The sequence below is a fragment of the Merops nubicus genome, unplaced genomic scaffold, assembly GCF_000691845.1.
Source record: "Merops nubicus isolate BGI_N331 unplaced genomic scaffold, ASM69184v1 scaffold2, whole genome shotgun sequence".
NCBI classification, from domain to species: Eukaryota; Metazoa; Chordata; class Aves; order Coraciiformes; family Meropidae; genus Merops; species Merops nubicus.
In genome coordinates this window covers 1-26,665 of record NW_008592612.1, presented here as the reverse complement: position 1 = coordinate 26,665, position 26,665 = coordinate 1, and the positions used below count along the sequence as shown (strand labels likewise).

The 26,665-nt window shown below is 35.5% G+C and overlaps 1 protein-coding gene across 1 annotated transcript in view; it reads right to left on the bottom strand.

Annotated features, from left to right (window-relative positions):
- LOC103768047 (protein furry homolog-like) overlaps positions 1 to 26,056 on the bottom strand; it is a gene marked incomplete at its 5' end in the record, with an annotated part of 36,537 nt that extends 10,481 nt beyond the window's left edge. Inside the window, 16 exons of the mRNA XM_008935177.1 lie at positions 2,479 to 2,577; positions 5,313 to 5,462; positions 7,158 to 7,365; positions 8,409 to 8,662; positions 12,563 to 12,730; positions 13,624 to 13,827; positions 14,173 to 14,181; positions 16,490 to 16,666; positions 17,297 to 17,371; positions 17,658 to 17,819; positions 18,845 to 19,042; positions 21,538 to 21,678; positions 22,711 to 22,881; positions 23,749 to 23,846; positions 24,473 to 25,080; positions 25,962 to 26,056. Coding sequence (XP_008933425.1) covers positions 2,479 to 2,577; positions 5,313 to 5,462; positions 7,158 to 7,365; positions 8,409 to 8,662; positions 12,563 to 12,730; positions 13,624 to 13,827; positions 14,173 to 14,181; positions 16,490 to 16,666; positions 17,297 to 17,371; positions 17,658 to 17,819; positions 18,845 to 19,042; positions 21,538 to 21,678; positions 22,711 to 22,881; positions 23,749 to 23,846; positions 24,473 to 25,080; positions 25,962 to 26,056 — 2,817 coding nt within the window. The remainder of the gene's footprint in view (positions 1 to 2,478; positions 2,578 to 5,312; positions 5,463 to 7,157; positions 7,366 to 8,408; positions 8,663 to 12,562; positions 12,731 to 13,623; positions 13,828 to 14,172; positions 14,182 to 16,489; positions 16,667 to 17,296; positions 17,372 to 17,657; positions 17,820 to 18,844; positions 19,043 to 21,537; positions 21,679 to 22,710; positions 22,882 to 23,748; positions 23,847 to 24,472; positions 25,081 to 25,961) is intronic.
- Between the last annotated feature and the right edge of the window lie 609 nt (positions 26,057 to 26,665).

The following is a 26,665-nucleotide window of genomic DNA, read 5'->3' as shown; positions in this document are numbered from 1 at the left end:
CACTCTTTCACTATATTATGACAGTGGCCATCAAACAGATTTGCATATTCTTTTATCAAGTAAAATAAAATGTAAAAAAAATCTCTTAATATCCAGCATAGATTTATGTTGATAAGATGTGTGGCAGTGCAAAATCAGCTAAAAGTGAATTCATGGCCATCTGAAAAGGACACAATTTTAACTTGCCACCATTTGTTATTGCTATAATAAGCTTTATGCTAAATGAGGAGTTTATATGTGGAGAATTCCCTGATGTTTGGATAGTCACCATTCTAAGTACACACACCCACGACCCTGGGGCAAATCAGTTAGGCTCTCTGTGCCTCAGTGTTGCTCTCTAAAATGAGGAATACATGATTTTCTCATAGGAATGATGACAGAATTACATATTGGAGACTGTCACACATTAAATACTACATCGAGTAAGGTAATCTTTGTAATCAGATGAACACTTTGTTTCTGATTAAGCCTAAATGACAAAATATAGCTCATTATGTTAGACCCCATGAACTAGTTTACAAACAAATTGTTATTACCAAAGGGCAGGGCAAAAAACGCAGCAGTTCTTTAGGAGAAATGCTGGCTTTGATCCTAGAAACAGTTCAGCTACAGTAACAGTGCTGTGTGACATATTTAACCTTGGTTTTGAAGAAACCGCAGTTGAGATCCTTTCCACAAAAAAGTGGATCTTTATTCTGTTGAACAGATGAGCTGTCAGCAATCTCTGCAAGGCAGAGACCATAATTTCCTAATAAACTCAGCATGATCAAGAAACATGGAGCCACATGTGCTGCAAAATACAGCTCTGCCATGATGTCATGGCTTGAATTCTGGTTCTGTTTCACATCACTGAAACTCGCCTGTATGTCCACTGTCATGGCCTCACAGGCTGAGATCAGTAAAAAGTTCCTTTAAATGTGTGTTTCATTTACTCAGAATAAAACAGAATAACATAAGCTTCATATATTCTCTCTCTCCCTGTACCTGCAATCTGACTGTAGATCCTTGGGTTTTTTGGACTTTTGAGAGAGAAATCTTATCTGTTTCAGTTTTCTGAAGTTAGTATCTTTATTCCTGAACTTCACACAAATATTTACAAAATCAAATATATAGACTTTTGTTACAGAAATTTTCAACTTTGAAAGTTTGTCTTTCTTTGCAGAAAGGATATAACCACAAACATATACCTTGAAAACTAAACTGTATTACTCTAAGTAACTGACAAATGTGAGCCTGAATAGGATCAAGCTGCAGGATGAGAGACCTAAATTTGTGTCTATGTGTGCCACAGCTGTTTAATCCCTCATTATAGTCAGTGGAGATCCACTAAACAAAAAGAAGTCTAAAGATCTGTTTAGCTGAGCAACAAGTCAGTATCTATATTAGGATAAAATGCATTGCTTTCTTAATTTCTTTTATTGTATTGATTTGATCCTTAAGCACTATGAGTGTTAAGGCACTTAATTCAAATACAGTTATCTATAAATGTGAATCCCACTGTTCTAGTCTAATCAAATAAGCCAAAATGTTCATAAAGAAAAAAAGTTACCATGACATATTGATACTTACATTTGAAATGTTTAAATAATTTTAAACCAGGATTTTTAAATTAAAAATACACTTTTCCCAATGCTAGTGCATTTGTACAATATGATACATTCCTCAGCACAAGACAGACATGAACCTGTTGGAGTGGATGCAAAGCAGGGCCGTAACACCAATCAGAGGGCTGGAACACCTCTCCTGTGATGAAAAGCTGAGAGAGTTGGGGTTGTTCAGCCTTGAGAAGATTAGTTAACAAGGGAGACCTTAATGTGGCCTTCCAGTACTTAAAGTGGGCCTACAAGAATCATAGAATCATTAAGGCTGGAAAAGACCTCTAAGATGATCAAGACCAACCATCAACTCAACACTATGATGACCACTAAACCATGTCCTGAAGTCCCATGTCTAAAGAAAGACGGGGACAGTCTTTTTAGCAGGGCCTGTTGCCACAAGACAAGGGGTGATGGTTTTAAATTAAGAGGGTAGCTTTAGACTAGATATAAGGAAGAAATTCTTTACAATAAGGGTGGTAAGCCACTGGAACAGGTTGCCCAGAAAGCTGGTAGAAGTCCCATCCCTGGAAACATTCAAGATAATGTTGAATGGGGCTCTGAGCAACCTGATCTAGTTGAAGATGTCCAGCCCTTCTGCAGTGAGCAGGGACTAGATGATCGTTAAAGGTCCCTTCCAACCCAGCCATTCTGTGAAAGTCAGTTTCAGAAGCATATGCAACAAAAATTAATTACACATAAGAAAAACCTCAGGTTCAGATTATACACATAGAAGAGCACTAAAAAAAGGAAACAGGTTTTTATTTCAGATTTTTCTGCCCACAGTTTACTTATAGATACCTATGTTGGGAGATAAAGACCTGTAACATTTTCTTGATGAGTAGGTTCTAGTACTTTCTGTTTTGAAATATAAAAGACTCACCTGTTCTGCTGCCTCTCTTTTCACGTTATAGGTATCCAAGTGCTCTTGAAGCTCTAGAACACTGAACTTCAATGTTTCTAGCAGACCACAGGACATTAGCTGGAAGATAAAAGCAGTGACCTGTGTAGTCATGTAGTATCTGACTATAATCCATATAGTCTAATATCTAAATTGTGAAATATGAAATTTCCAGTACACATTTTGAAAAACAAACAGAATTCATTTGGTACAGATAATTTGTGTTCGCTAAGTGAAAGGTGTCACAAGCAGCTGTATCAGTTAAATCACTGAACAACAGTTTCGATTCCATAATAAGAATGCAGTACCTAGTTAACATCTGAAAGAGAGATTTCAAAAGGATTTTTATATCTTTCAAGGATAATATTTGATATACACACAGCTAGTGCAAATAGAATTGTCTGCAGCAGGAAAAAACATACTGCTGGATGGCTCCTGTAGCAGCCTAAGAAGCGTCCAGTGAGGGTTACCTGCCCTCCTCAATACTCAAACTACACCACCAGCAAAGGCTTCTGTCTGTAGGAGGCCAGGAACTGTCACAGCAGGAACTGTTGGATATTTGAATAATTTTCTAGCATTACTGACATTGCCTTTTTCAACAGTTTCTAAATCTTTTTTTTCTCTTCATGGGCTGCTCTGCCTCAACTTTGCTGTGCATTATTTCCCATTTCTCCCTGTAGTTTTACTTCTGCTTAGGCTTTTCTTATTAATTCTTCTTCTACCACTTCCTACAATAATCATGGTCCTAACATGATGGTTCCTGCCTCACACTGGTCACCCCTTTCAGACATTAACTCTGTACTTTTCTCCAATCCTTATTACCTGGTACCTCTTGGACAGCTTGAAAGTAGAAGTGCAAGACTGATCACAAAATTGCTACTCCTGAATCTCTCAGGAATCCGTGCTTGAGTGTATAGGGGCATCCTTCTGGTGAAAACTACTTCATGAATGAATCAAAGGCCAAACTGGAATCAAATCCCAATCTTGTACGCACAAGTAGACATCACATACCCAAAGATTTCTGCCTAAATGTTATTTTGGATTAGCCATTCTTTCTTAGTGAGAAGTAATCTGATGAACAAATAGGTTCATTTGCATTAAGTTACTTGGAGAAGATTTATCTACACACTGTCTGCAAATGTAACAAAGCAAATGTGTGTATGTGCATACATCTGCATGTACACACAAGTCCGCATACTTGTGTGCATATATATTTATTATTACTTTTCTATATTTGCATTTTTATATACATGTATTTACCTCTCTTTTAGATCACATGCTGTTCTAGCTAGACACTAGTATAACTCTTCTTATGGCTTGTTATTGCAAATCTATTTCTTCTTTTAGTTAATGTCTACTGCTTTTAAAGTAGCCTAACTTAAACAAAAATCATTACACATGGTTCCCTTGAAATGTATTATCTGTATCATGCTCTTTCAGCCCCCATATTCTAAAGTCAGAGTGTAAAAGTATAATTGTCCCTTAGCACCAAGGGAAAAACACAGGTCAGAAAAGTCTTACACTTGGTCAAGGCCAAAGATCTGTCTATTTGAGTCCTCCATCTAACAATATCTAATAGCAGTTGCTTAGGGAAGGTCAAAATGGGGCAAGCATGTGGTGATCCCCTTGCTCCGGAATGCTTTCTTGGCCTCTGTCAACGTGTTGTTCTGCATATTCACAAATCTATCCGAGGCTATCTTTTTTCATGAATCTCTTTAGTTGCTTTTTGAAAACATGAACAAACACTGTAAAAAAATTCAGGGTTTCACAGTTTGATTATGCATCACGTGAAGGATCACCTATCTTTGATTCTTTATGTTTTGAAAGTCACTGCTAGCTTAATTTGATCACCTTTAACATCAAATAAGACAACAATACAATACTTTCTCTTACTTTTCCATGATAATCAAGACATCTATGGACAGATTTCTCTCCTAAAGGGCTGAAAAATCCTAGCCTGCATACTTGTATCTTACATGGGAGCCATTCCACATACTTCATAATCCTTGTGATCTTTCTGAAAACCTTTCCTGTTCAATTTTATTTTCTCTGAGAGCAAGGGACCAGAATGGCCCTAAAACTCAGGATGTAGATATATCAGGGATATGTACATTAACTCAATGACGTTTTGTGTTTTCCTGTCTCTTCTCTTAATTATTCTAGCATAGCTTTTTTTGACTGCTGCTGAACACTGAGCTGACTTCTCACATTATTTATTATAACCCAAGATTTCAACTTTCATAACAACAAACAATTCAGAGCCTTCATTGTATATTTGTAGCTGGAATGTTTTCCTCAGGCATCGCTGAATACATACATAAACAATACAATCTTAAAAGGCAAAATTGCTGTTAGGTAAGTAGTCTTTCCTTTTCACCTCTGTGCAAGTAATATAGAATTAATTTTTAAAGAACATGGAAAGTAAAGAATTGCAAGAAAATTTAAGTGATATCTAGTATCAGTAAGTTACCTTACTGTTCATTGTTAGAGCTTGAAGTTATTTTTGGAGAAAATCCACTTCTCATTTATATTTTCAAATGTTTATGATAAATAGTAGCCACCTAACATTTTAATTCCTTTCTGATTCCAATTAAAAAAAAGCACCTTTTCTTTTACATCCCAAGTTCAGATGTTTCAATTAGTGATGTTAGAGAGCAACTTTAAGAGTAAAAAAAATATAATCAACTCATTTTATTCAAACCTTTGAAAATCATCTGGATCATTGCTAGTTTACAAATGTTAAAACATCATTTCATATGCTACACAAAAGTGTTTCGGCAGACATATATTTCAATATGTAACTTTGAGGTTTTTACCGTTTCTGCATCCACAAAGACTGTTGGACATTCTGAACACAACATCATCACTTGCAGAGAACTTTTAAATTTCGTCCCAATGCGCTGTAGACTTTCGCCAAGAAAGCTGACTGAATCATTTGTTATAGATACAAACTTTCTTTGAATGGTCTAGAAATCAAATCAGAAAAAAAAAAATTTTTTTTTACATAGTATTTTACTACTCCTCTTCTTCTGGCTTTTTAGATTAAGAATTTCAGAGCAAATTTCCATAATAACAGCATATTTTTTTGGTCATTAAATTACAAACAAATACATAGTTTGCTCCGAGTATTTATGTAAAACTAGCTGGAGAAAATGCAATCAATCAATCAATCAAACCAGCTGGTATGTATAAAGAGAATTATTCCTTTCATATCTAGGCCTTCAGCATCAGTTTAGCTGGATGACTGTTTGTCTTTATGTAGTATAGATAGTGGTTTGATTAATTTTCAAGTGTTTGTGTTGCATAAAACTATACACAGAGTTTTATGAATCAGAATTACTACCTGTGTAGTACAATCTTAGTCCAAAACTACCACCTGCAGGGATTTTGTGTTCTTCAAAAACCAGTCCTATGTATATCATGTTCAATCGTCTTTCTTTCTAACTCCCTCTTTAATGAGCACAAAAGAATACGAACTCCCATTTTATCACTTTCAGGAAATGAATGAATGTATGAAAAGCAACTGCAGCTAAGCTTTGGTGTAATACAGAGAAACTAAACCCCTGATGTCTACATGAAACAAAAAGACAAAAATCTAAAACCAGTAACAGGAATTTCACAATGTTGAGGCAAAATACTTAGTTCAGCTAAAAATGCATAGATGCACAACCCAGTTATTCCATGCATAAGGTACAGTAACAATTCTTCACGTGTAAGTTAAATCATGATACTAACCCCAAACCCACCCATACGTGTGGGATAAAATGCCTGCTAGTGTGGTAAAACAAAGTGAGCCTTTCACTAAGAAATACATGATGATATACCAAAAAGCAGGCAAAATTAATACTGGAGATATAATAAAGGGTTCAACTCATAGGGTCTTGTTTTGCAGTACTGAATCTGCTCTTAACTCACTTTTTTTTTTAAATTTGCCTATAAATAAAGTGGATTATTTGTGCTTCTCCTATCCCACAAGAAATTGCAAAGAATAACATACATCCAAGTGGTACCACTTTGGAAGTTTAAAAACCCCATCCCCTACGTACAGGGAGGAGGGAGCCAGCAAAATTAAGCCATAGGCATTTTGTGTTGGATACAACACCTATGAGGTAAATATAGTAAGAGGCACTGGAAACTTCCAGCTTTAGTGGATCTCCTGGTGTTTCAATTACTTCCCTGCAGAAAACAACTTTTTCTCAGAAGACAGATGCAAGATAAATTCATTAATGTTTGTCATGCTGTGATCCCATAATAATGAATCCCACAGAAAACCCAGGAAGAATTCTGTAATCAGCACAGAACCTGGGTCATGTTCAGAAAATAAAAGAAGGGACACAAACGGAACTAACAGCTTAAAAGAAACAGTGAACTGGGGTTTTTTTTGAGCTGTTTTCTTTGTTTTTCCCCTGTGTATAATCACTCCTGCATAGAAACACTCCTACACAATCAACACAGTAGACATTCCACAGAAAAACAGTGTATGGCCATATAACATTCTTTTAGCAATGTGAGTTTTTTTTTTTTTTGTCTGCTTTTGATTTGCTTTGTAAGTCTTCTTGCTATTGTAATCTTGCAGCTTTTGCAGTTACAGAAGGGAAAAACGTAGTTTTGAAAACAGGAGAAAAGGATTTCAAACAACCACATGCTGACAATTCACTGACCTGAAACAATCTTGAGAACACGTGAAATGTATAGACAGCACAAGATCCATCTGTATCTGACAGCATTTGATTGACGTGGCAGCGCCAGGCTTGCTCTTCATCATCGTATGCCACTGGTTGGAAAGCTGCCAATATGGCAGAAAGAAATGGTGAAGGAGGTGGAGAAGTTTGTACTTCTGGGAAACCATCTTGTTCTTCCTCATCTTGGCTATGAATAACAAGCAACAGAAATTAACTCCTTAGTAAATCTCTTTTACCAAAAAAAATCCTTCATTTTGGTAAGAAATAAAAAATAAGAATTTGGAACTCAGAATAGTTGATAAATAATCAACTAAAGTAACTATGAACCAAGAAAAAAGTAAAGAATCAAAACCTTTTGCTACAGCAATATTAAAAAATTGCTTATACTCTCAAATACATCCAAAATTTATTAAAACACATTATTTCTAGGTGTACCTATAGCCAAAGGGTTAGTAAAATGTCTAGTAGGTTATATGCAGATATATACAACACTATGTAAATGGAAACAACTCAAAAACTGGTATTTTTCTCTTGTTCCAAATAACTGAACTAACATTCAATTCTTCAGATTTTTATTCATCTAAACATAGGGTCCACCAATATCTATTACAAATTTTAGCTCTCCTTAAGAGAAATAAAAGAGCTCATTTAGCAGTGTGATATTGTTTTATAACAGTCTTAAGTAACATCATAAGTGAATGGAGATAGACTGGAACACTTCATTTTTTTTTTATTTTTTTTTTATTTTTTTTTTTTATATGTCCAATTTAACCTTGATTTCTTTGGTCTCGAAAAAGCTCAGGTATTAAAAAAGGAAAAAAAAAAAAAAAAAAAAAAACAAAAACCACAACATTTTTTCCCCGTCTTTTCCTGTCTTTGGGTGCCAGAAAATAGGTTCTGCCATAAATCGGAGCAGTTCAAGGGCTTCTCCATATTATACTGCTTGTAGCTCATGGCTGCCAATAAAACCCTCCAAAATGCCCTCTAACCTCTTTTCACATTTATGTCCTACTGGGGGTGATGAAATGTGCTAGATTTCTTTTATTTGAGAATTCTTAACTTTTCCTGCATGGCTGTTTTCCCTGTACCAGAAACCACTGCTGAGCAAACATCGTTTTAGATACTTTTATAATGGGATTCATGGAAAACCCCAAACCATAAGAAAGCCTACTCTGGTTCATGCACTGATAACATGTAGTTTCTGCTGCTTAGAACCAATATTAATTTTACCTAGACAAACCAGAGAAGTCAGCTTCTTCTTCTTCACATCTCTCATCTAGCTCTTTCAAAGCAAGAGTGACATCCTCTTCACAGATAGATTCAGAATAGCTCTCAGGAGCTCCTGCCTCTGCCAGTTCTGGAGTCTCTTCCAACTCAAGAGAGTCATGACAGATCAGGCAATCTTGTTGTTCTTGTAGCAGATACGACCCAGTGTCTTCACTAGCAGTGCTAACTTGTTCATCCCTTACTGCTGAAGTGCATTCCTGTGAATCAAACATATTTATTACTTTTATTGTCAGGGCTTGTCATTTCACTTGAGCAAAGACAGACAGTCTATTTGTAATGTTTATTACTTCTTGGTTGATATTAATGTCCTAGAATATGACTACTTATTTATAGCAAATGCAATTTCTCAAATACGCTCAATTACATCTGTTAAGAGAACACTCCCAAAAAAGGTATCTGCAGAGAGCCTGAAACATATTTAGTTCACAACAAAACCAATAAAGACTTCATATTTTACATTTCTAGATAAGGATCAAAATGACTGCCTCATGCTTGCCTTTGGGGTCTGGAGTTAGTACAGAGGGAACATTTCTTCTCCTTTCTGCTCTCCATTTTAAGAAGTTTCTAAAGCATAAGTGAGCAACAGTGTAGAATGGAAAAGGGATATTCCACTATTTTTATTATTTTGCCATTACTGTTAATTATGGGGTGCTTGAAGGGTTTAAGTCAGAATCTCTAAATGTGCTTTCAATCACTGGCAATTATAAAGACGAGGATTAAACTTATGTAGGTAATATTAGAATGACCCTTTCTCCCTTCCCTCTTCTTCCATTAGCGTTATTATACTCATTAGCATTGCTATATTGAACAGAGAAATCCAGATTTAGTTAATTTATGACAAATCCATTTGAAACCTCTTACTGGATTTTTCTGTGGAATAAAAATAACACTTTCTTGTACTTGCTGTTTCCTAAAGGCACAAACTACGACATGTTTTCATTCTTAGCGTGCTGGCCTTCCTCTACTGGCATATCCAAGACTGGCCAGCAAAGCTTTGGACAGCCTTTAAGCATACACATCATGTCATGGCTTTCATCATCAGTCTGAACAGATCCTCTGACAGACAAATAACTGCATATATTAGAAAAGACAATGCAGCTTTAAACAGAACTATGTAATTTTCTTTCACAGTGATCCTAACCTCATCTCACTTCGACTATGGTCTCCTCAGTGTGGCACTGCTGTCATTTGACACAGATAGTGTCCTCACTTCTAATGCCTTTTTTGTATAAGTTATGTCTGGAATTTTATTGCACAGAACAGCCATTTTGTCACACTGAGCAGCTAAGGCACACAGGAACACAAAACACTTTTAAAAGTATCACAGAAAAATAATCTGGATTGAAGCAGTCGTCCATTACTATTATAGACATTAACATATGTTAGAAAGCTGTGCTGATCACATCTGCTAGATCTACAAATGAAGGATACACTTTTAGAAAGTATTTAATTGCTAGTTAATAAATTCACAGCTAAGTTAGTCTTTCTAGTGCCATGACGCCCGATTACATTAGACATGTCTTTACTACCAACATTAATGTACTTTATATATCTTAAAAATGTTAATTTGCAGTTGACAACTCCATAGAACCTAAGGCAAATTACCTCTAGTAAACCATTCCTTTATAAATCCACAGTACAACTGAGTAAAATACAGAATCATTTTAGTCAGAAGTTTTCATGCACTTCAGCTTGTAAAACTCACTACACAAAATTGAAAATATTCTTGTAAGCTAGACTGTAAGCTCCCAACTGGAATGTGAAATGCCCTTTTTGCAAAGATACATGCTATTACTGGGAATCAGCCAAATATACTTAAGTGAACTATTTACTTAACTACTCAGCATCCCTACAAGAGAAACAAGGAACTCAACTCCACCTAACCAGCACACACACTTGGTTTTAAACAATGGCTTCAATTTTTTTTTACTTTACCTTAGATAAATTTTGGTATTTACTGATATTAAAAACATTTTGATAACTGACACTTTGCATGAAATGCCTGTGTTGAAAGAGCATTCCTATATAAGCGCAGAAAAAAAAGATCAGCATTAATGCTTCAAGTTGTGCAGTGTAAGAATTCAGAACAAAATTAGTTTGCTGGCTTCATAAATTTCTCACATGCACATTTTCAAACTCATTCTGCTAAGAGGCACGAAGCCAGCTCTCCCTTTTAGCAACAAAATCCAGCTAGATAGGAAACTCTTGCAGAGAGGTAACTTTGAGTGTTCCAAGTGTCCTTGAAGAAAACATGCGTATCTGACTGAATCCTGTATTCTAAATCCACAATTCTGAACAAGCACAAAATAAACCTGAAACACGTCACGTTTAGCAATTGCATTTATATGCATTTGCAGTCTTTTTTTTTTTTTTTGATAGAGCCTTTTTTTCTGGATGTTGTTTAGTCATGAAGTTATTTTACAGGTCAATTTAAATGTCAAAATTTTTAATGACATGGCTGCTTTTTCATGTGAATGTTTTCACCGGGATTATGAGAAGGATGACAATTATATAAAAGGAGCTACAGAAGAATTAATCCAAGTATGCAGGCAGTCTCAGAAAGAACTACGAACCCATAAAAATCCCACAAGCAAACAATGGAGAAGTCAAAAGTTCTATGGTGGTCTGCTTCAGTCTATAAAATCCCAGCTTATTACACTTCTCCGTTTTGAAATCTTAAAAAAACCCCCATCTATCCTATGTGGAAAAAAAACCAGCCAGGTTAAGTGTTGTTACTCAAACAAAATTCTACTGGAACAAAATGCCCATTGTAGACAAACAAATGAAGCTCGTAACAAAACCATTTGTTTGACAATCTGTGCACAGGTGCTCTAGAAAAGTTGAGACTATTTATCAACTGCAATGTAGCCAACACTTTTAAAAAAAGCATATAGATAATCACAATGGAAAAATAGGAAAAATGTGGGGAAAAGCTGTTTTATAAAAGTCACAATATTACGCTGTTAGAAGGTGAGGATTTTATCACAGGAAACGAATCCCCGACACCTTCCCTTTGTTGTACTCTCAGTATGTGTTTTGTTCCTTTGGTTATCTTCAGTAAACATTAGCTAGGTGGGTTGTTCGTTAATAAGAATGATTTTCTAGGTAGCAAACAGGTAGAAGCTTTGTCAAGAAACCCCAGTCACTTGAACCAGTCAGTCAACCATTTATACCAAGTTAGCTGAAGACACATTCCTAAGTGTAAATCGTGCACTGGTTATTCAAGTAGGAATAGCTTAATTTTCCGAAAAACTCCATAAAACTGTATGTTCTGTTAAAGATGGGACTAGCAATGCTTATCCAAATAAAAATAAGATTGCCAGTAGCATCAGCAATTTCAACCGAAGAAATAAAAAGTACAGCTAGACCAAGTCAGTTCAAATTCAAGAAAAAAGACAACATACTGAGGTTTTAGCTAAAACTGCTAAATACTGCAGGAACTTTAGCAGATGAGAGTTTAATTTTTAAATTTAAAAAAAAAAAAAAAAAAAAGGAAGTATTCAAAATATTTTAAAAAACAAGAAACTGAAGTACTCACAGATTTGCAGGCGGTCATTAGCTTGAAATCTGTCTCAGTCCACACAGGCCTTTCCAAAAAAGTATACCACTAGCATCTGTGGTCCTTTTTAAGGGATTTTTTAATGGAACCTACTGCTAACACAGCTGGCCTGAGGTTTTGTTACCATATAGCACCAATCACATTAACCCAAAGAAAGAAGGTTAAGGAAAGGGAAGGGAAGGGAAGGGCAGGGGGGAATAAAAAAGTATTTGAAAGAAAATGTTGCTCAAGAAGGATTTCAACCACATCAAGTAACAGCATCTTAACTATTAGCCTATTTTCATTCTGCACCATAAAATGATCATTATCAGCCCTTCAAGAATATTTTTAACCTGTGGCATGTTCCCTCAGTCCATCCCAAGTAGTCTTCATACTGAGGAAACATTTTGTAAGAACATTCCAACAGGTTAGAAATATTAAAAGCAAATCAAACAATCAGTGTAACAGATGAAAATTCAGTTGAAAAGAAAGCCAAAGTTGCTAATAAACACTAGAAGGAGCCCAAATCAGCCATGCACCAGCCCACATTTCTCCCCACCTCAGGCAGCTGGTTGCTAGAGTTATCTAGAGAAGCCTCCAAACTTGGGGTCTCAGTTCTGATTTGAAGCACCTCTTCCGTTCCCACACTGCTAGTGGAATCTTGAGATTGAAGTGACAAACCAGCATGATCTGATATTGTTTCATCTATGGTAGAATCACTGTTTAACTAAGACAGAAAGGAAAGAAAGATGAAATTTTTCATAGTTTATCGAGCATCTAAATTACAGGGGGAAAAAAAACATTAGTTTTGCAATAGGCATTTTTAGTATGGTTAGCTATTTAAATTTATTTACATATTACAAATGTAACACCTTTACACTAAAACCATTACAAGCATCACATGAATTTCTGTAACATTTCGTTATGAAAAGAAGTTTGAAGCTATCCTTGGGACCCAGAAAATTATTTCCTTCCTTGTTCTTGAAGGTCTTTGGCACTCACGAAATGCTAGATGAGAAACACTGTAGAGCAGAGGTGTTTCTTATGGGCAACACTAATACCAATTTTGCCTGAAGCCTGAAAAGCAGCATAGTCTCCCTGCTGCTCCCTGTCCAGTCAATGTTTTTCTTAATTTCACTTATGTCCTGCAGAGAGAGCTGAGTGGCAGCACTCTTGATTTCCCTCAGTTGTAGGTACACACGCTTCAAAATCCTTAATTAACCATTTCAATGGTTTAACACAACTGAGGCACCCACAGGACCACTTAACGGTCTTGTTCTTATTTAGTATTTGGGGTTTTCTTTGAAGCTGGGAATCCACAAAGACACACACTTTTTATATGTATCACATGCAGTTTTTCACTTATATTTAAACAAATACAGTAGGTATAAAGACACTGAAAAAAAGAGAAATGACTAGAATTACTAGAATTAGAAGCCTGTTATGTACCACCAGTAGGTACCTGTTTCCCATCACTGATGTTGTTACGAAAAAGAAGCTTAGTCACATTAATTTAGTTCCTCTTTAGTTCACCTAGGCTGAAAGTGTGAGCCATATTTATCCATTAAAAGTGCAAGTGAAAGCCTAAGTTCTCAGATTCCTTTCAGAGAAATAACCTACCATCTGCGAACGCGACAGTATCTGACTTGCAGTCAGGGCTGCTTCTTCCTCTGAAGACTCATCAGTATCTTCTTGGTTGGTCAAGTTCAAGCTGGGTGTGCTACCAGAGTACTGACACTCCTGAAGAGATGGTGTGTCTCCTTTGTCAATGCTGTCAAGAGAGCGCCTACGAACGCCCCAGTTGAAGTTGTCCATGCTTTCACCCTGTAATAAAAGCAGTTTATACACATACGTATGTGAGAATTCCATCAAAATGAAATTAATACACAAATGCAACACAGAAAACACAAGTACTGAATGCATTATGAACAGAGTTTCAATCAGCCCTTTAATTTCATTAAAATTTTAAATACCTTGCTAAATGATGTTTGTAGATAAACTAAAATATATGGCAAAGGAAGTAGAAATCTTTTGAATATCTCCTGGGAAAGTAACTCAATATATAATAGAGAACTGTACCAGTATTAATTTTATACATCTGACTAGGAAGTACAAACACACCACAGACAACAACAGATGAACAAGCCAGGGCACCAGGCTGCAACTTACCTGCAGCTCCTGGTTAGCAAAAAGGAAAACACATATAATTAGAAAGAACGAGGACAAACACTTAAAGATACTCTAGAACCAGGGAAAAATGTTTTATTACGCAATATTTGCCAACAATAAAAGACTGATTCAAGCTCTGGGAAAAAAGCTTTAGTCAAAAAGCTAGTATTTAAAAAAAATTCTCTTTCTAATGGAAGATAGATTAAAAAAATAAATAAAGTGATGACAAAACACTAAAACCAGCATGCTTGTGATACATTTTCTCTAGCATAACATGTAAAGCAACTGCTTCAACAAACATTAGATGAAATTCTTAACTAACACACATGAATCTAAACTGACCACATCCAACTGACAAAGCACCATCAACATTAATTTACAGGTTGTAGAAAATCCAATGTCTTTAATAACCGTTTTACCAGCTACTTTGTGTCACCCTAACCACCAATAGCTGGATCCTTTGCACATTTTAAATCTTGGATACTTGGGCTTCAAACATCCAACATTCTAAGTGAAATCCATATCTTAAAAACACTACTGTTTTAATTCACAAGTACAATAATGATCTTTGATTTTCTCAGCCACTTTGTGAACCTTCAACAATTCATCTAAGATGGAAAACCCAATCAGTTTACTTCACCAGTCTAAAGACAGTTACTAAAATACCACATCTAGCCCCAAATGTACAATTATGGGTTCCAAAACTGCCCTAACAGCATATGTCTTGTGGTGACTTAAGAGATAGTCAAGATGCATCAAGTATGCAAAGCAAACGCAACATTCTGTAGTCTTTCTTAGTGATTTGTTTTGCTCAAAAGAAGATGAAAACTTATGGCAAAGCAAAAGAATCCTAATGACAACAAAGTACTACTACTACTGTGGGCTAAAGCACTTAAAATTAATCTGAATATTACCCAGATTTCCATGTAAAAGCCCCAGTCCATACTGTTGACATTTAATTTTAGCAACAAAGAACATTCTATATTTTTGGTGCAAAATTAGTCAGCTCTTATATCAAGTGCACAATTTACATGTAATGCCCTAAATTTGTACAATCTGTGCTTTTTTTCTGTTTTCCCCCCAAGTATAGCACTACATGTTGCATACAGACAAGTAATGAGAAAGAAACTGTATTTTATTCACAGTGGTCTGCTATGAAAATAATACAGAAAATGAAATTAAAGTTTAACTTGGTTTGGCAAAGTTTTCAACTTTTGGCATCCTACCTGCAAAGCTTCATCTAGCATTGAAATAATGTTTTACTACTACTGAGCCTTGATTCTGAACTGTTTGACTATTGCATTCAACATAGGAAATTGTATCTGTGTAGCGTGTAGCCACATATATGCAATAGATCATAATGAGCCTGTACTTTTCCTAGAAGGTGTAAATACTGAAGTAAATACTGTAAATTGCTGAAGTAAAGCAATACACAGGAAGCAGAAAGAAAGTGAGATAAAACTAAAGTACTAGAGGCTAAAAAAGCAAGATTTTCTAAGAAGTGCTAGATTAATTAGATGAATAACAATCTTAGTGGTTAGATGGGCAGATATTCGCCCTAGCAGCTTGTTGACTCATGGCCAGCAAGGGTCTCTTGCTAACTGAATATTTTGTATAGAATGTAATGAAAGCACTGGAAGAAACTACAAAGCATTCTGTTTTTCTCCCCAGTCCTTTTACAGTCATACTTCTAAGCTTCAGCAAATTCTGGTCTGAAGCCTTTTATTTATCCCAAACAAGTGACAGTTGTTAACAGTATCTTCACTATTTCTCAATATTTAATTTTGTTTTGTCTCCCCTTTCTCTTTTTTAACAGGGGGAGATAGTGGAAGAAATGCAAGAACTGCAACAAAGCAGATATAATAGGGAAGTCAATGCAAGAAATTATGGCGACCAAGTCAATTGTGTATCATACAGTTTATAAGTTTGAAAGCTACTCTTTATGTTTTCAAAATGCAGAAACCTATCAGGAACAACAATTATGCCATTTTCTTAACATATTGTTCCATTATTAAGTTTTCTAGTGCATGACACCCAGGTGTTCATCCTGTCATTGGCTTATACTGTCGTATCACTTCACATTCTGATTCAGTCACTTGACCTCCCCCAATAAACACCCAACAATTTGCAACAACTTAACACTGCAAAGTTTGTGACAAAGGTTTCTTTATCGTGCAAGGTAAGTTCAATCATGTCATAAACTCTTCCCAACTGGATTAGTTAGAAGAGCTACCAGTTCCTTAGAATTGCACCAACATAACCTAATTTTTAAAATATTCTCAAATGGAAATACACAGAAGAAATCCCAAGGTCTCACCTCTGCATCTTCCAATTCAACATCTAAAAAGTCAAAGTCTTTAAAAACTCCAAATTGTTGTTCACTGGTATTGTCTTCTACAGCCACTTCCTCCTCTTGAATTACTTCTTCTGTTGTTGAAATAAGACTAGTTTGTTGATCTCCAACTTCTAAGTCTTCACTAGACGAAAACACAACCTGCAGATATGGGTAAAAATAGAAATAAAAACTTCCAATTTCTGTCACTCCAAATGTCAGCTATGCTGCTTCCAGCAATTTAATGTCATTAGTGACAGCTGGTGTACCACTATAATGATAGTACTAGGGGAAGTGCAGACTGCCATTTGTTTCCAGACAAGTTGGATTTTAAACTACATCTTAGCAGTTAACTAATTTAACTTGGAGAAGAAAGATTTGAGTTCCAGGACAAAGACTTAAAACAAATCTTGTTCTGATAACCACATAAGATACAAATTAAGAATTAATCCCAGTAATTTATCTTTGCTTTAAAAAAAAGAAAAAAATAGTCCTCGCCCTGCAAGACTGACCTAAATTCACTGAGACAGCAACATTTGTGTTGGCTGAATTTAAATAATTCTTTGAAATGTCTCTAGTAAAGAACTGTGCCCACTGGACTTCTTGAGAAATAATAGTAATTTGTTACTTATGGTGCCTTCTCTTCTTAATTCTTTGATTAGATTTTTAAATTGTTAAACTAAAAACAGCTTGCCAAAAACTGCTCTTCATAGCTTCACCAATATCTGAAAATGCGAGTGTGTTCTCACTTCTGGAATTTAAAAAACAAAACAAATCACCATCACCACTTACTGAAGGGTTCTTGGGAAGACCAGATTCTGGACCACACAGAGAAAGCACATTCATTAGCTTCTCCCTAGTTCTTCTCTGAAAAACATACCAAAGAAAAATCACATAGCAAGGCATCTGCTGGAGGTCCAGGTAAAAATGTAAAACCTCTGCATTTTTAACTAGTCATCTTGCAAGCTGACGTCCTCCAAGAAGAATTTTACAATTTATTTCTTTTCACCAGTATTAGCTTTTATTTTATGGTATATTCCTTTACTGTTTTGCTAAGAGACAATACAGTCTTCAAATTACACTTCAACAATTTGAAATACATTAATAAACACTGTCTATAATATATGTATAATGTGTTTGAGACACAATGTACCTGAGATAGCTGTGGTCTTTTCCAGCTGACAGGAACTAATGCATTTGAATTGGAGCCTGATGAAGTTGAGGAGGTGCTCCGGGTGACAGCAATGACTTTTGGCTTCCCATTTCTACCAGCTGCACTGTGTTGATCACCATACTTATTCCCAATAATTGGTGTCTATCAAAGACAACAAATACTTTCTGAAAATTAAAATCTATAAAGACTACGCATTTTCTTCTTCTCTAAAAACAATGGTGTTGTAAGTTTAAAAGATGCAAAGCTTCTCTATAGAATCATTCAAAGGCATGAGCAAATTGTTTTCTCAGACCAGCAACTTCACTCACACACACACACACACAATTCTGAAAGCCGAGGATCAAATTCAGCCCTTTGATGTCAAACGCTACTCCAATGGACTCTGTGGGAACTCATCTTGCCTTTCAATTATCTGCATGCACTGTAAGGAATTCATTTACTAATTTAAGTAATGCTCCTAAGACATCTGTAATCTCCAATTATTATCTAGGGTCAGCTTCAGCCAGGAGCCCTTATATCTGGTTACTTCTAAAGTTTCTACAATTTTCAAATCCCTATATTACACTGCAGTCACTTGTCTGAAAATGGGAGTGTAACCATCGACTGAGTATCAGTTGTATGAATCTATTATTTTCCATTGTAACGAACCCTAATTGGAAGGTAGAAATGTTTTTAACTACAGGAGGAAATTTTTCTCCAGCAGCATCTCTCATGCAAAGGTTCCTATATTCTGTATCCTACCCTCCTCTAAATTTTCTCACCCTTCCAAAGTCACATCAAAACTGCTGCATAGGGTTTTAGTCTTCTCAGGCCTTGAATGCAGAACCCTTCACCTGATGAAAGCCTGGGATGTTTAGCTACATCCAGCAGCCAGCTGCATTAGCCTGCTCTCTGACACAGCTCAAATATCTTTGAGAATAATCCTATTGACTTTTAGTAACTCTCCAGACATTCAAAGGGGGGGAAAAGGCAAAAACACAACATAAAAGAATTAAAAGTTTATCTTTCAGTATGATTCTAATTAAATGTATGTTAAAATTCAATACCTGTCCTTCTTAAAAGTTGTAATTATTTTAAATTATATAAAAGTAGAAGCCTAACAGAAAACAAATCCAAGTTTGCAACAGAAAGTCATTATTGCACTGTAATTTAAATATAATAATTACCTCTGATATATCAAAATGAAAATCTAAGGTCTTCCCAGGTAGTTCCTTGGAGACATTATTAAAAATTTTTGTGAAAGAGATTTCAGGAGAACCTATGTCACCTCCATAAGACTTTGGAATATCATTAGGTACAACAAGGCTTGCTGACCGAGACACCACCAGCTTCAAAATATTAAGGGCTTCCTTCCAGTATGGACTCTAAAGAGAACATACGCAAATCATAAAACAACAACGTCAAACAAGACAGCCAGTTTTAAAGTACACTAGGATTTTTCATAGATTCACTGAAAGATTCCCAAAACCAAGAGCTCTAATCTTCACACGGCTGCAGATCGCTAGCATAGGTGGGCAGCTTCAAACTTTGAAATGCCAGGAAGGTGCCAGGTCGTGCCGTGGTGGGCAATCCAGGGCAGCCAGGCAGGCTCACCAGCTCCAGGTCAGTGTCAGCTGCACGAGACTGTTCCATGTCCCTCATGCCCTGTATTTCCAAAAAATGGCAACAAAGCTGCTGAGGGGTCTAGAGCGCAAGTCTTATGAGGAGCAGCTGAGGGAACTGGAGTTGTTTATTTAGCCTGGAGAGAAGGAAGCTCAGGGGGAGACCTTAACACTCTCTACAACTACCTGAAAGGACATTGTAGAGAAGTGGAGGTCAGTCTCTTCTCCCTAGTAACAAGGGATAGGACAAGAGGAAATGGCCTCAGGTTGTGCCAGGAGAGGTTTAGGTTGGATATTAAGAAAAACTTCTTCACTGAAAGGGTTGTCAAACCCTGGAAGGGGCTGCACAGGCAAGTGGTTAAAAGTGAAGAGACAGATGTTGTGCTGAGGGACATGGTTTCGTGGTAATCTGGCAGCACTGTGTTAACAGTTGACCTGATGATCTGAAAGGCCTCTTCCAACCAAAACAATTCCACGATTCTATGTTTTTTTACCACTGTTTGAAGTATCTGCCCTTCATGCCCCAGAAGATAAAAACCAGTTGCATTTAAAAGCAAAACAATTCCCATCTCCTAGCATCTTTGTTACACTTATGGGCAGAGAAAACTGAAATTGATGCAGACAAAAATATTTAGTGCTTTATACTCCCCTCATACATTTCTAAGGTATTTAAACCCCCCTCCCCCAAAATATTTCAAGGTTTTTCTATAGTGTCAGACCAATGAATTGCTTAAAAAAAGCCAGGGAAAAGTATGAGAACATAAAAGGCAGAGCCTGAGTTAAATGCACTCTCCTTAAAAGATGATTAAGGTGATGTAAATAATTCAACAGTTTCAAGTACAGAGATTGTGGAGCAAATCACAGAAGGGACTTAAACTAAAAGCAGCACCTTGGGAAGGTTAAGATTTATGCTCCAGAAAATGCTGGGATTCTACCTGAAACAAGTCTTCCGGCTTTTGAAATTAGCAGGATGTCAGCTTGCTTATTTATTTTTTTTTTTAAATTAGGGTGCCATTGTTTTTTAATTTTTTTTTTTTATTGCATAAAAAAAATAAACACTGCTTTCAAGGTTCTAAGTAGTATATACTTCTTCATGGATAATGAGAGTTTTCAACAATCTCCTGACTTTCTGTGCATCATAAACAGGAAAAAATTAAGTCTCAAACATGAGCCCTCCTGTAGCAACTTAAATTTACTAAGATGCACTGTGATTGCAGAGAACACTAAAAAATCAGATTACTATCACCACACTGAAACAAGACTCATTAATTTATGATCTCTTCTTCTGTCATTTACAGTAACATGCTTTATCATATCAAGAATACATAGGCTTCTCTGGAATTTTTTCTGCTAGTACTTTACTTTGATAGCTCACATTTTCTAATTAAGATGACACTCCATGGCAGTGTGGGCTTGCATAAGAAAGCTCAGCCATCAGGCCATAAAATTAAGTTACGCTAATCATTCCATTTTGCCTAATGCACTCTGACAGAAGCACAATATCTAAAGTACATATCCATCAATAACAAAACATCCAGGGAACACTACTTTTCCTGGTTAATTATGATTAAGCCAGCTGACTGAAATACATTTAGCAATAATGGAATTTAGGAAAAAAGGAGGGGGAAAAAAAAAAAAGAATGCTGTGCACTGAAATGGTTTTATGCTCCAAGCATTTTTATAAGATCTTTCAGCAAGATGCTAGACTTTCTTCTGTGAAATAGATTTTCAGTAAATTGTGTTCCAAGTACTATGGCTTAAATTACCTAGGGCAAAACACTGTTTTTCACCTTTTGGGCACTTTCTTTAATAAAAAATGCACTCAAATTTTTTAAGGTACACCTTAATATTCCTCACAGATATATTATTTAAATATGCATTTAACTGTAAAAGTACCTTTTGAAAACATATATACTTAAAGAAAACATTTGTGCAGTATATAGCAGTAAACATTTTTTTGTATTTTCACAGCTGAAAAATCATCTCCTCTACCTACATATGTACAGTTGCCTATATCTGTAAACAGATGCACATTCACACAGATAACCTGTCCCACAAGATGTAAATAAAACTGGACAAACACAGAAGCATATAGTGAATTAAGTACACAGGACAAAAAAACGAAATACCGTGGAATCTGACTTCGAACAACTACTTTAAAATCTGAAATAAAATAATTCCTGCAAAAATTCAAGTGAAACTCCACTACCACTTTGATAATAAGCAGAAAGGCTTCTGTAGTTTTTCAGAGTACCTACCTGAACATATTTACCAATAACTTTTATGATTTCCAAATTAAACTGCTTCACTGGTGCTGTGGATAGGTCAATATGACTCAGAAGACTGTAAATGATCTGCAGTAAGGACTGCTGCATACTGGATAACCCTTTCTCTAACAGCTAAAAAGAAGATTTTAAAAATACAGAATTTAATTAGGGTCTTTAACGGTAGCAAAAAAGTAAAAACAAACATTACAATATAACTAACTTCCATATACGTTTATTTTCCCCTTAAAGAAACCTAAAGTGGACAACTTCATGTTTTTCGAAACTTTGTTTTGGCATTAAAAAGTAATGCAACAGAACAACGTTCTCTGTCCTAATTACTTTTCTTCCCCCCTGAATTTTGACATATTGGCAAGCACAGACCTAAAGCCTATCATTATTAGGATATTATTAGGACCTATTATTAGGATAATAAAACACTTCTCACTACATACAAGTGTCCATACAAATTCAAAATCTCAAACCTGTATGATAAGCAATTACATCTATGGCTTAAAGAAAGCTTGCAAGCATGATATTAACAAACAAAGGTACATGAAAAATTATTAATGGAAATACACAAATGTTTTTTTAAAAAACTATCATCAGTCTGAGGTAATGTACTTCAAGGACAATCTCTACAAGCTTTTCACACAAGGTACTTTTTAAAAGGCATTTAGTTTTCCTTTATGAATGTCTGGCAGATTCATATACTGAATTCTATAATTTAATTGATTTTATTTTTGTTATACACTATGCAGTACTTACAATTAAACTTTGAAATTATTTTTTAAAGTTGTGATAAGGACATCTTTAAATCTGTACTCAATTAATAAAGGTCTTCTAAAACGTGCAGTATGCATATTTTGCTGAAGTGAAGTCAGAATGAACATCTTATTCACGAAGAACAGACTATAAAAATGCACTACAAACCACTACTATCATAAAAAGGGATCTTTCATTAGGAGGATTATTATATCAAGGTACATTTAAATTGTTGTACTGCAAAATATATCCCAGAACATTTTAATATTATTCTCCTATTATGGAAGATGCGGTTTTTTTTCCCCAATATTTAGAATCACAAAAAATAAGGAACTGGCAATGAATAAATGTAATGTTGATCACAGACTGTCAACAAGAGATACGGTTTTATTAAAAATTTACCTCTGCAAGGTAAGTTACGAGGTTAAACGTGGCATCTGAGAAGGAGTCGTGCAAGTACCTACACACCACGTTAATCCAGTTTGAACAGTCTCTGGAATAACTGTGTGTACTGTATAAACTCATCATATGAGCCAGATTGGCTAGAGTTAGTGACTTCTCCTCTGCACAAACCTGAAAAGCAAAAAGCATATGTAATTATGTTAGAAATGACAAACTTTTCACCTAAGCATTCACAAGCCATTACATACTTGTCCCAGATTTCACTCAGTTTTCTAATAACTGAAATGGAACTATTCACACAAACAACACCCACACTTTCTGCTGAATTTTGGTACTGCGGCATCCATGCTCCAAGTTTACCTACTACTCAACCCAAACTTTCCTAGTGTCCCTAGTTAGTAGCACAAGCATTTAATGATTTGCACCAGGCAGGTACTCCTTTGAGACAGCCTGCACACAGTTACAGGATGGACATAATATAGTTTGGGCAGCCCGAGGGCTGTGACTGGTCTCCTATGACAAGACAGCACCTTCTTATTTCCTTTTCCACATTTCTCCTTAAAATGCCAACTGTCAGGCCAGCACACCACCAGCCTGGCTGGAGACTGTTGGTGTCTACCTTGTACAGCTTTACCAGACACTACGGTTCAGAAACATTCCAAGGTTAATCACTGTGCACAAATAATAGAAAGAACACACTACAACTTCTTCTCTACCTACCAGTCTGAAAGGTAAGGATCACTTCCTTCTCATTAAGTAAATTAGGAAGTGTGCTTAGAAATTGATAAAGTTTACATATAAATTTATAAACTGAAAAGTCAGACAAGTAAGAAAAAGTAATTGATATAATTAATATGTAAATCTGAGGTTCAACGATGTAAATTAGGATTGGACTACTTCTTTAAAATATAAACTTCTATAGTTATTTCTGTATTACTATTAGAATAATGTAAAAGTGTTACATAAAAGGAGCAGAAAAATACAGAAACAATGCTGGTATGAACTCCTGGATACTTCTCCAAGCATCATGTTACATACCTTTGCTATCCTGTCAGCTGTTTCTTTACAAAACTGAGTTGGGTTATCAAAATGTTGGATCAGATGAGGAAGTAGGCACAAGATGTTTAGGGGAAATCCTAAATACATACATAAACACAGTTATATGAGCCCTAAAGTTTTTAAATATTACTTAATTTAATGTAGAGTTATCTGGTATTTAAGAACCTTACAGCATGACACATACATTCACACAGATATATAAATTATATATCCACATACATGTACCCAAGTATGTGTGCAGAATGTAGACTGATGTGTCTTTGTTAGGTGTATATATATATATATATACACACATGTAAGATGAAAATAAAATCACCAGACCAACTAAGCAAAAATCTCGTGAACCTGGACAGCTTTAAGAAATACAGTCAATTTGTTTCTAAAATATGTATGTTTGAAATAGTACTAATTGAGCTAGTTAGCACAAGACTGTGAAAAATAATACACATGCTATTGAAATTCACTTGTAAGCAAGTTTAAAGTAAGTTACAATAACTAATACAGGAAGTTTAAGTGCAGTATTTCTTGGTACAATCATAGTCTGTAATGTATTCCCACTATCTAGCATTGTAACATCAACAACTCCAAGAAGCATTTAACTGAAGGGGCTTTTTTAAGGCAAATGCATAATTACTACTGATTTGATCACACTCAGTCTGATGAAAAAATATATTTTCATAACGCATACATTTACTAAAGATACCTGCTAACTGAGAAGGATCCACCAAAGCATGCCTGGAAATTGTGATCAGTTTACTGAGGAGATGAACTGTCATTTCTTGTGTAGATGCTGAAGTAAAGCCTTTCAGGAAGAGCTGCTGAAGGCCTGGAAAGTTATTCCATTTCAGTTTATTCTGCACCTTTTCTATCTTCTCCCGACTCTCTGATTTATCCAAAGGCAAGTGAATAAGAAGCTTGTTGAGCAGTTTGAGAGCCAAGAGGTATTCATACTCATAATCTGACTCTAGCAACGAAGCTGCAATCCAAAATATGGTGGCCATCAAGTTGACAGGGTCAGTAGTGGGTTGCACATCATACATCCCTCCCTCTCTCAGGGAGGAAAGGCTTCTAGTCCTGGCCAAACTTCCACCATGATTTATCCTTCCATCCATTATATCCAGTGTGTTGCTCCGTCGACGGTCACCTCTCCGCTCGCTGATAAAATTCAGTCTCAAAGAGTTACTCCTTGTATTGCTGTAATATCCCAAACAACTGCCACTATTCATGGGACTTGTGCTTAGATTTATCTGACCAGTGCTCTTCCTATTAGCTGCATACTTGTTTCCCATCACAGAATCATGGTATGAGGTTCTAAAATAAAAATCAAGATTACATATTATTCCATGAAAATTACATGAATAACATACAGTTTAGAAAAAACAAAGAAGAAAGCAGAAAGATGTTATACTAATCACATATATAGCACAATGGATCCTGAATATATTCTTAGAAATATCAACATTTTTAAAACTTAGCCATGAAGCAAACCAAAGATTTCTGCACATTTAGGTGGTGTTTTTTTTTCAGATTGATAAAAAGTCACTGAACTAACCACTCAGACTGTAATGAGACACACAAGTGACCCAAGACTGTTCACTTACACTTCTCTCATATATGGACAACAAATCTGAGGCCTAACACAAACTAGCATTTACTGCAACTGTAGAAACATCTTCTGTATTAACACTGGAATAAAAGTATTTATTGTAGTACAGGAGTTTTCGTTTGTGAACCTTAAATTATCTCAAATTATCTTTTAAAGACTGGTGCTGTTACCTTCACTATACATATGGGGGAAATAAGTAAGGTCCCCCAAATTACACTAGTAATCAAGGTCAGTAGGGCCTGACTGAAAAAAAAAAAGTCCAAACTGTACTCAGTGCTTTTATTTTTGAAAGGCTTCATAAGAACGGACATTTCCGAGTTAACACCTAATTTTTTTTTTTTTTTTTTTTAAATTTGACTCAAGTGGTTCAGTTGGAAAAGTACTAGAGATTCTTTCCATAAAATCTAGATTCTTTGGAGGTTTGCTTGAGGCAGAATGATGAAAATGTAAAAGAGTAAGCAATTTTGCTGTAAGGGTGCAACTACTCTGCAAAGACAACAAGAAATTTTTTCATTACATTTGCAATACAGATCTTGAATAATTAAAATGTATAAAAATGTGTAATGTAGCTTGACTAATAACTTACTGAGAAAGGGCAGAAAGCAGATCATAATGTTTCATGGTTTCAGCCAATGTATCAATAGCAGACTCTAAGGTCAGAAGCAGTTCTATGACAAAACCCTGAGGAAAGCCACAGATCATTATAAATTATGTAATATGCACACGGAAGATCACAGAAAATCTACTGAGAAGCGATATAAAACTATAAAACCAGTATCATTAAGTAGCTTATTATTTTATGCTTCAATTACAACATCAACCTGATGAGACAGCTCAAATTAGCAGTATAGCTTCAAAACAGGGAAAAACTAACTTATTTCTAAATACCCACAGAATTCACTCTGGTTTACATTATTTTTAACAATATACTTAAAGATGGAGTAATTTAGACTCTCATTTTGCAATACTGAAATATGAGATCCACTTCTTGAGATGTACAATGACACTAAGTTGGATTGTTTTAAAACACTTTATCAGGTAAAATTCTTAATGAAAGAAAACCTAAGTTGTTTTTTGTATGGCTGATCTCAGGATTCTCTATGACAGACAAGGCATTTCCATGAAGGATGTATATCAAACTCTGAAAGTTCCTATCGCTGTAGAAGTGAAAGTGCACAGCTCATCTTTTCATGAGCAAGTGTCACAATTAAAACTGGTATCTTTATTAAAAATAAAAAGCAATTGAATTTAAAAATGCCTTTAAATTTTACTGTTATTAAAATAATAATA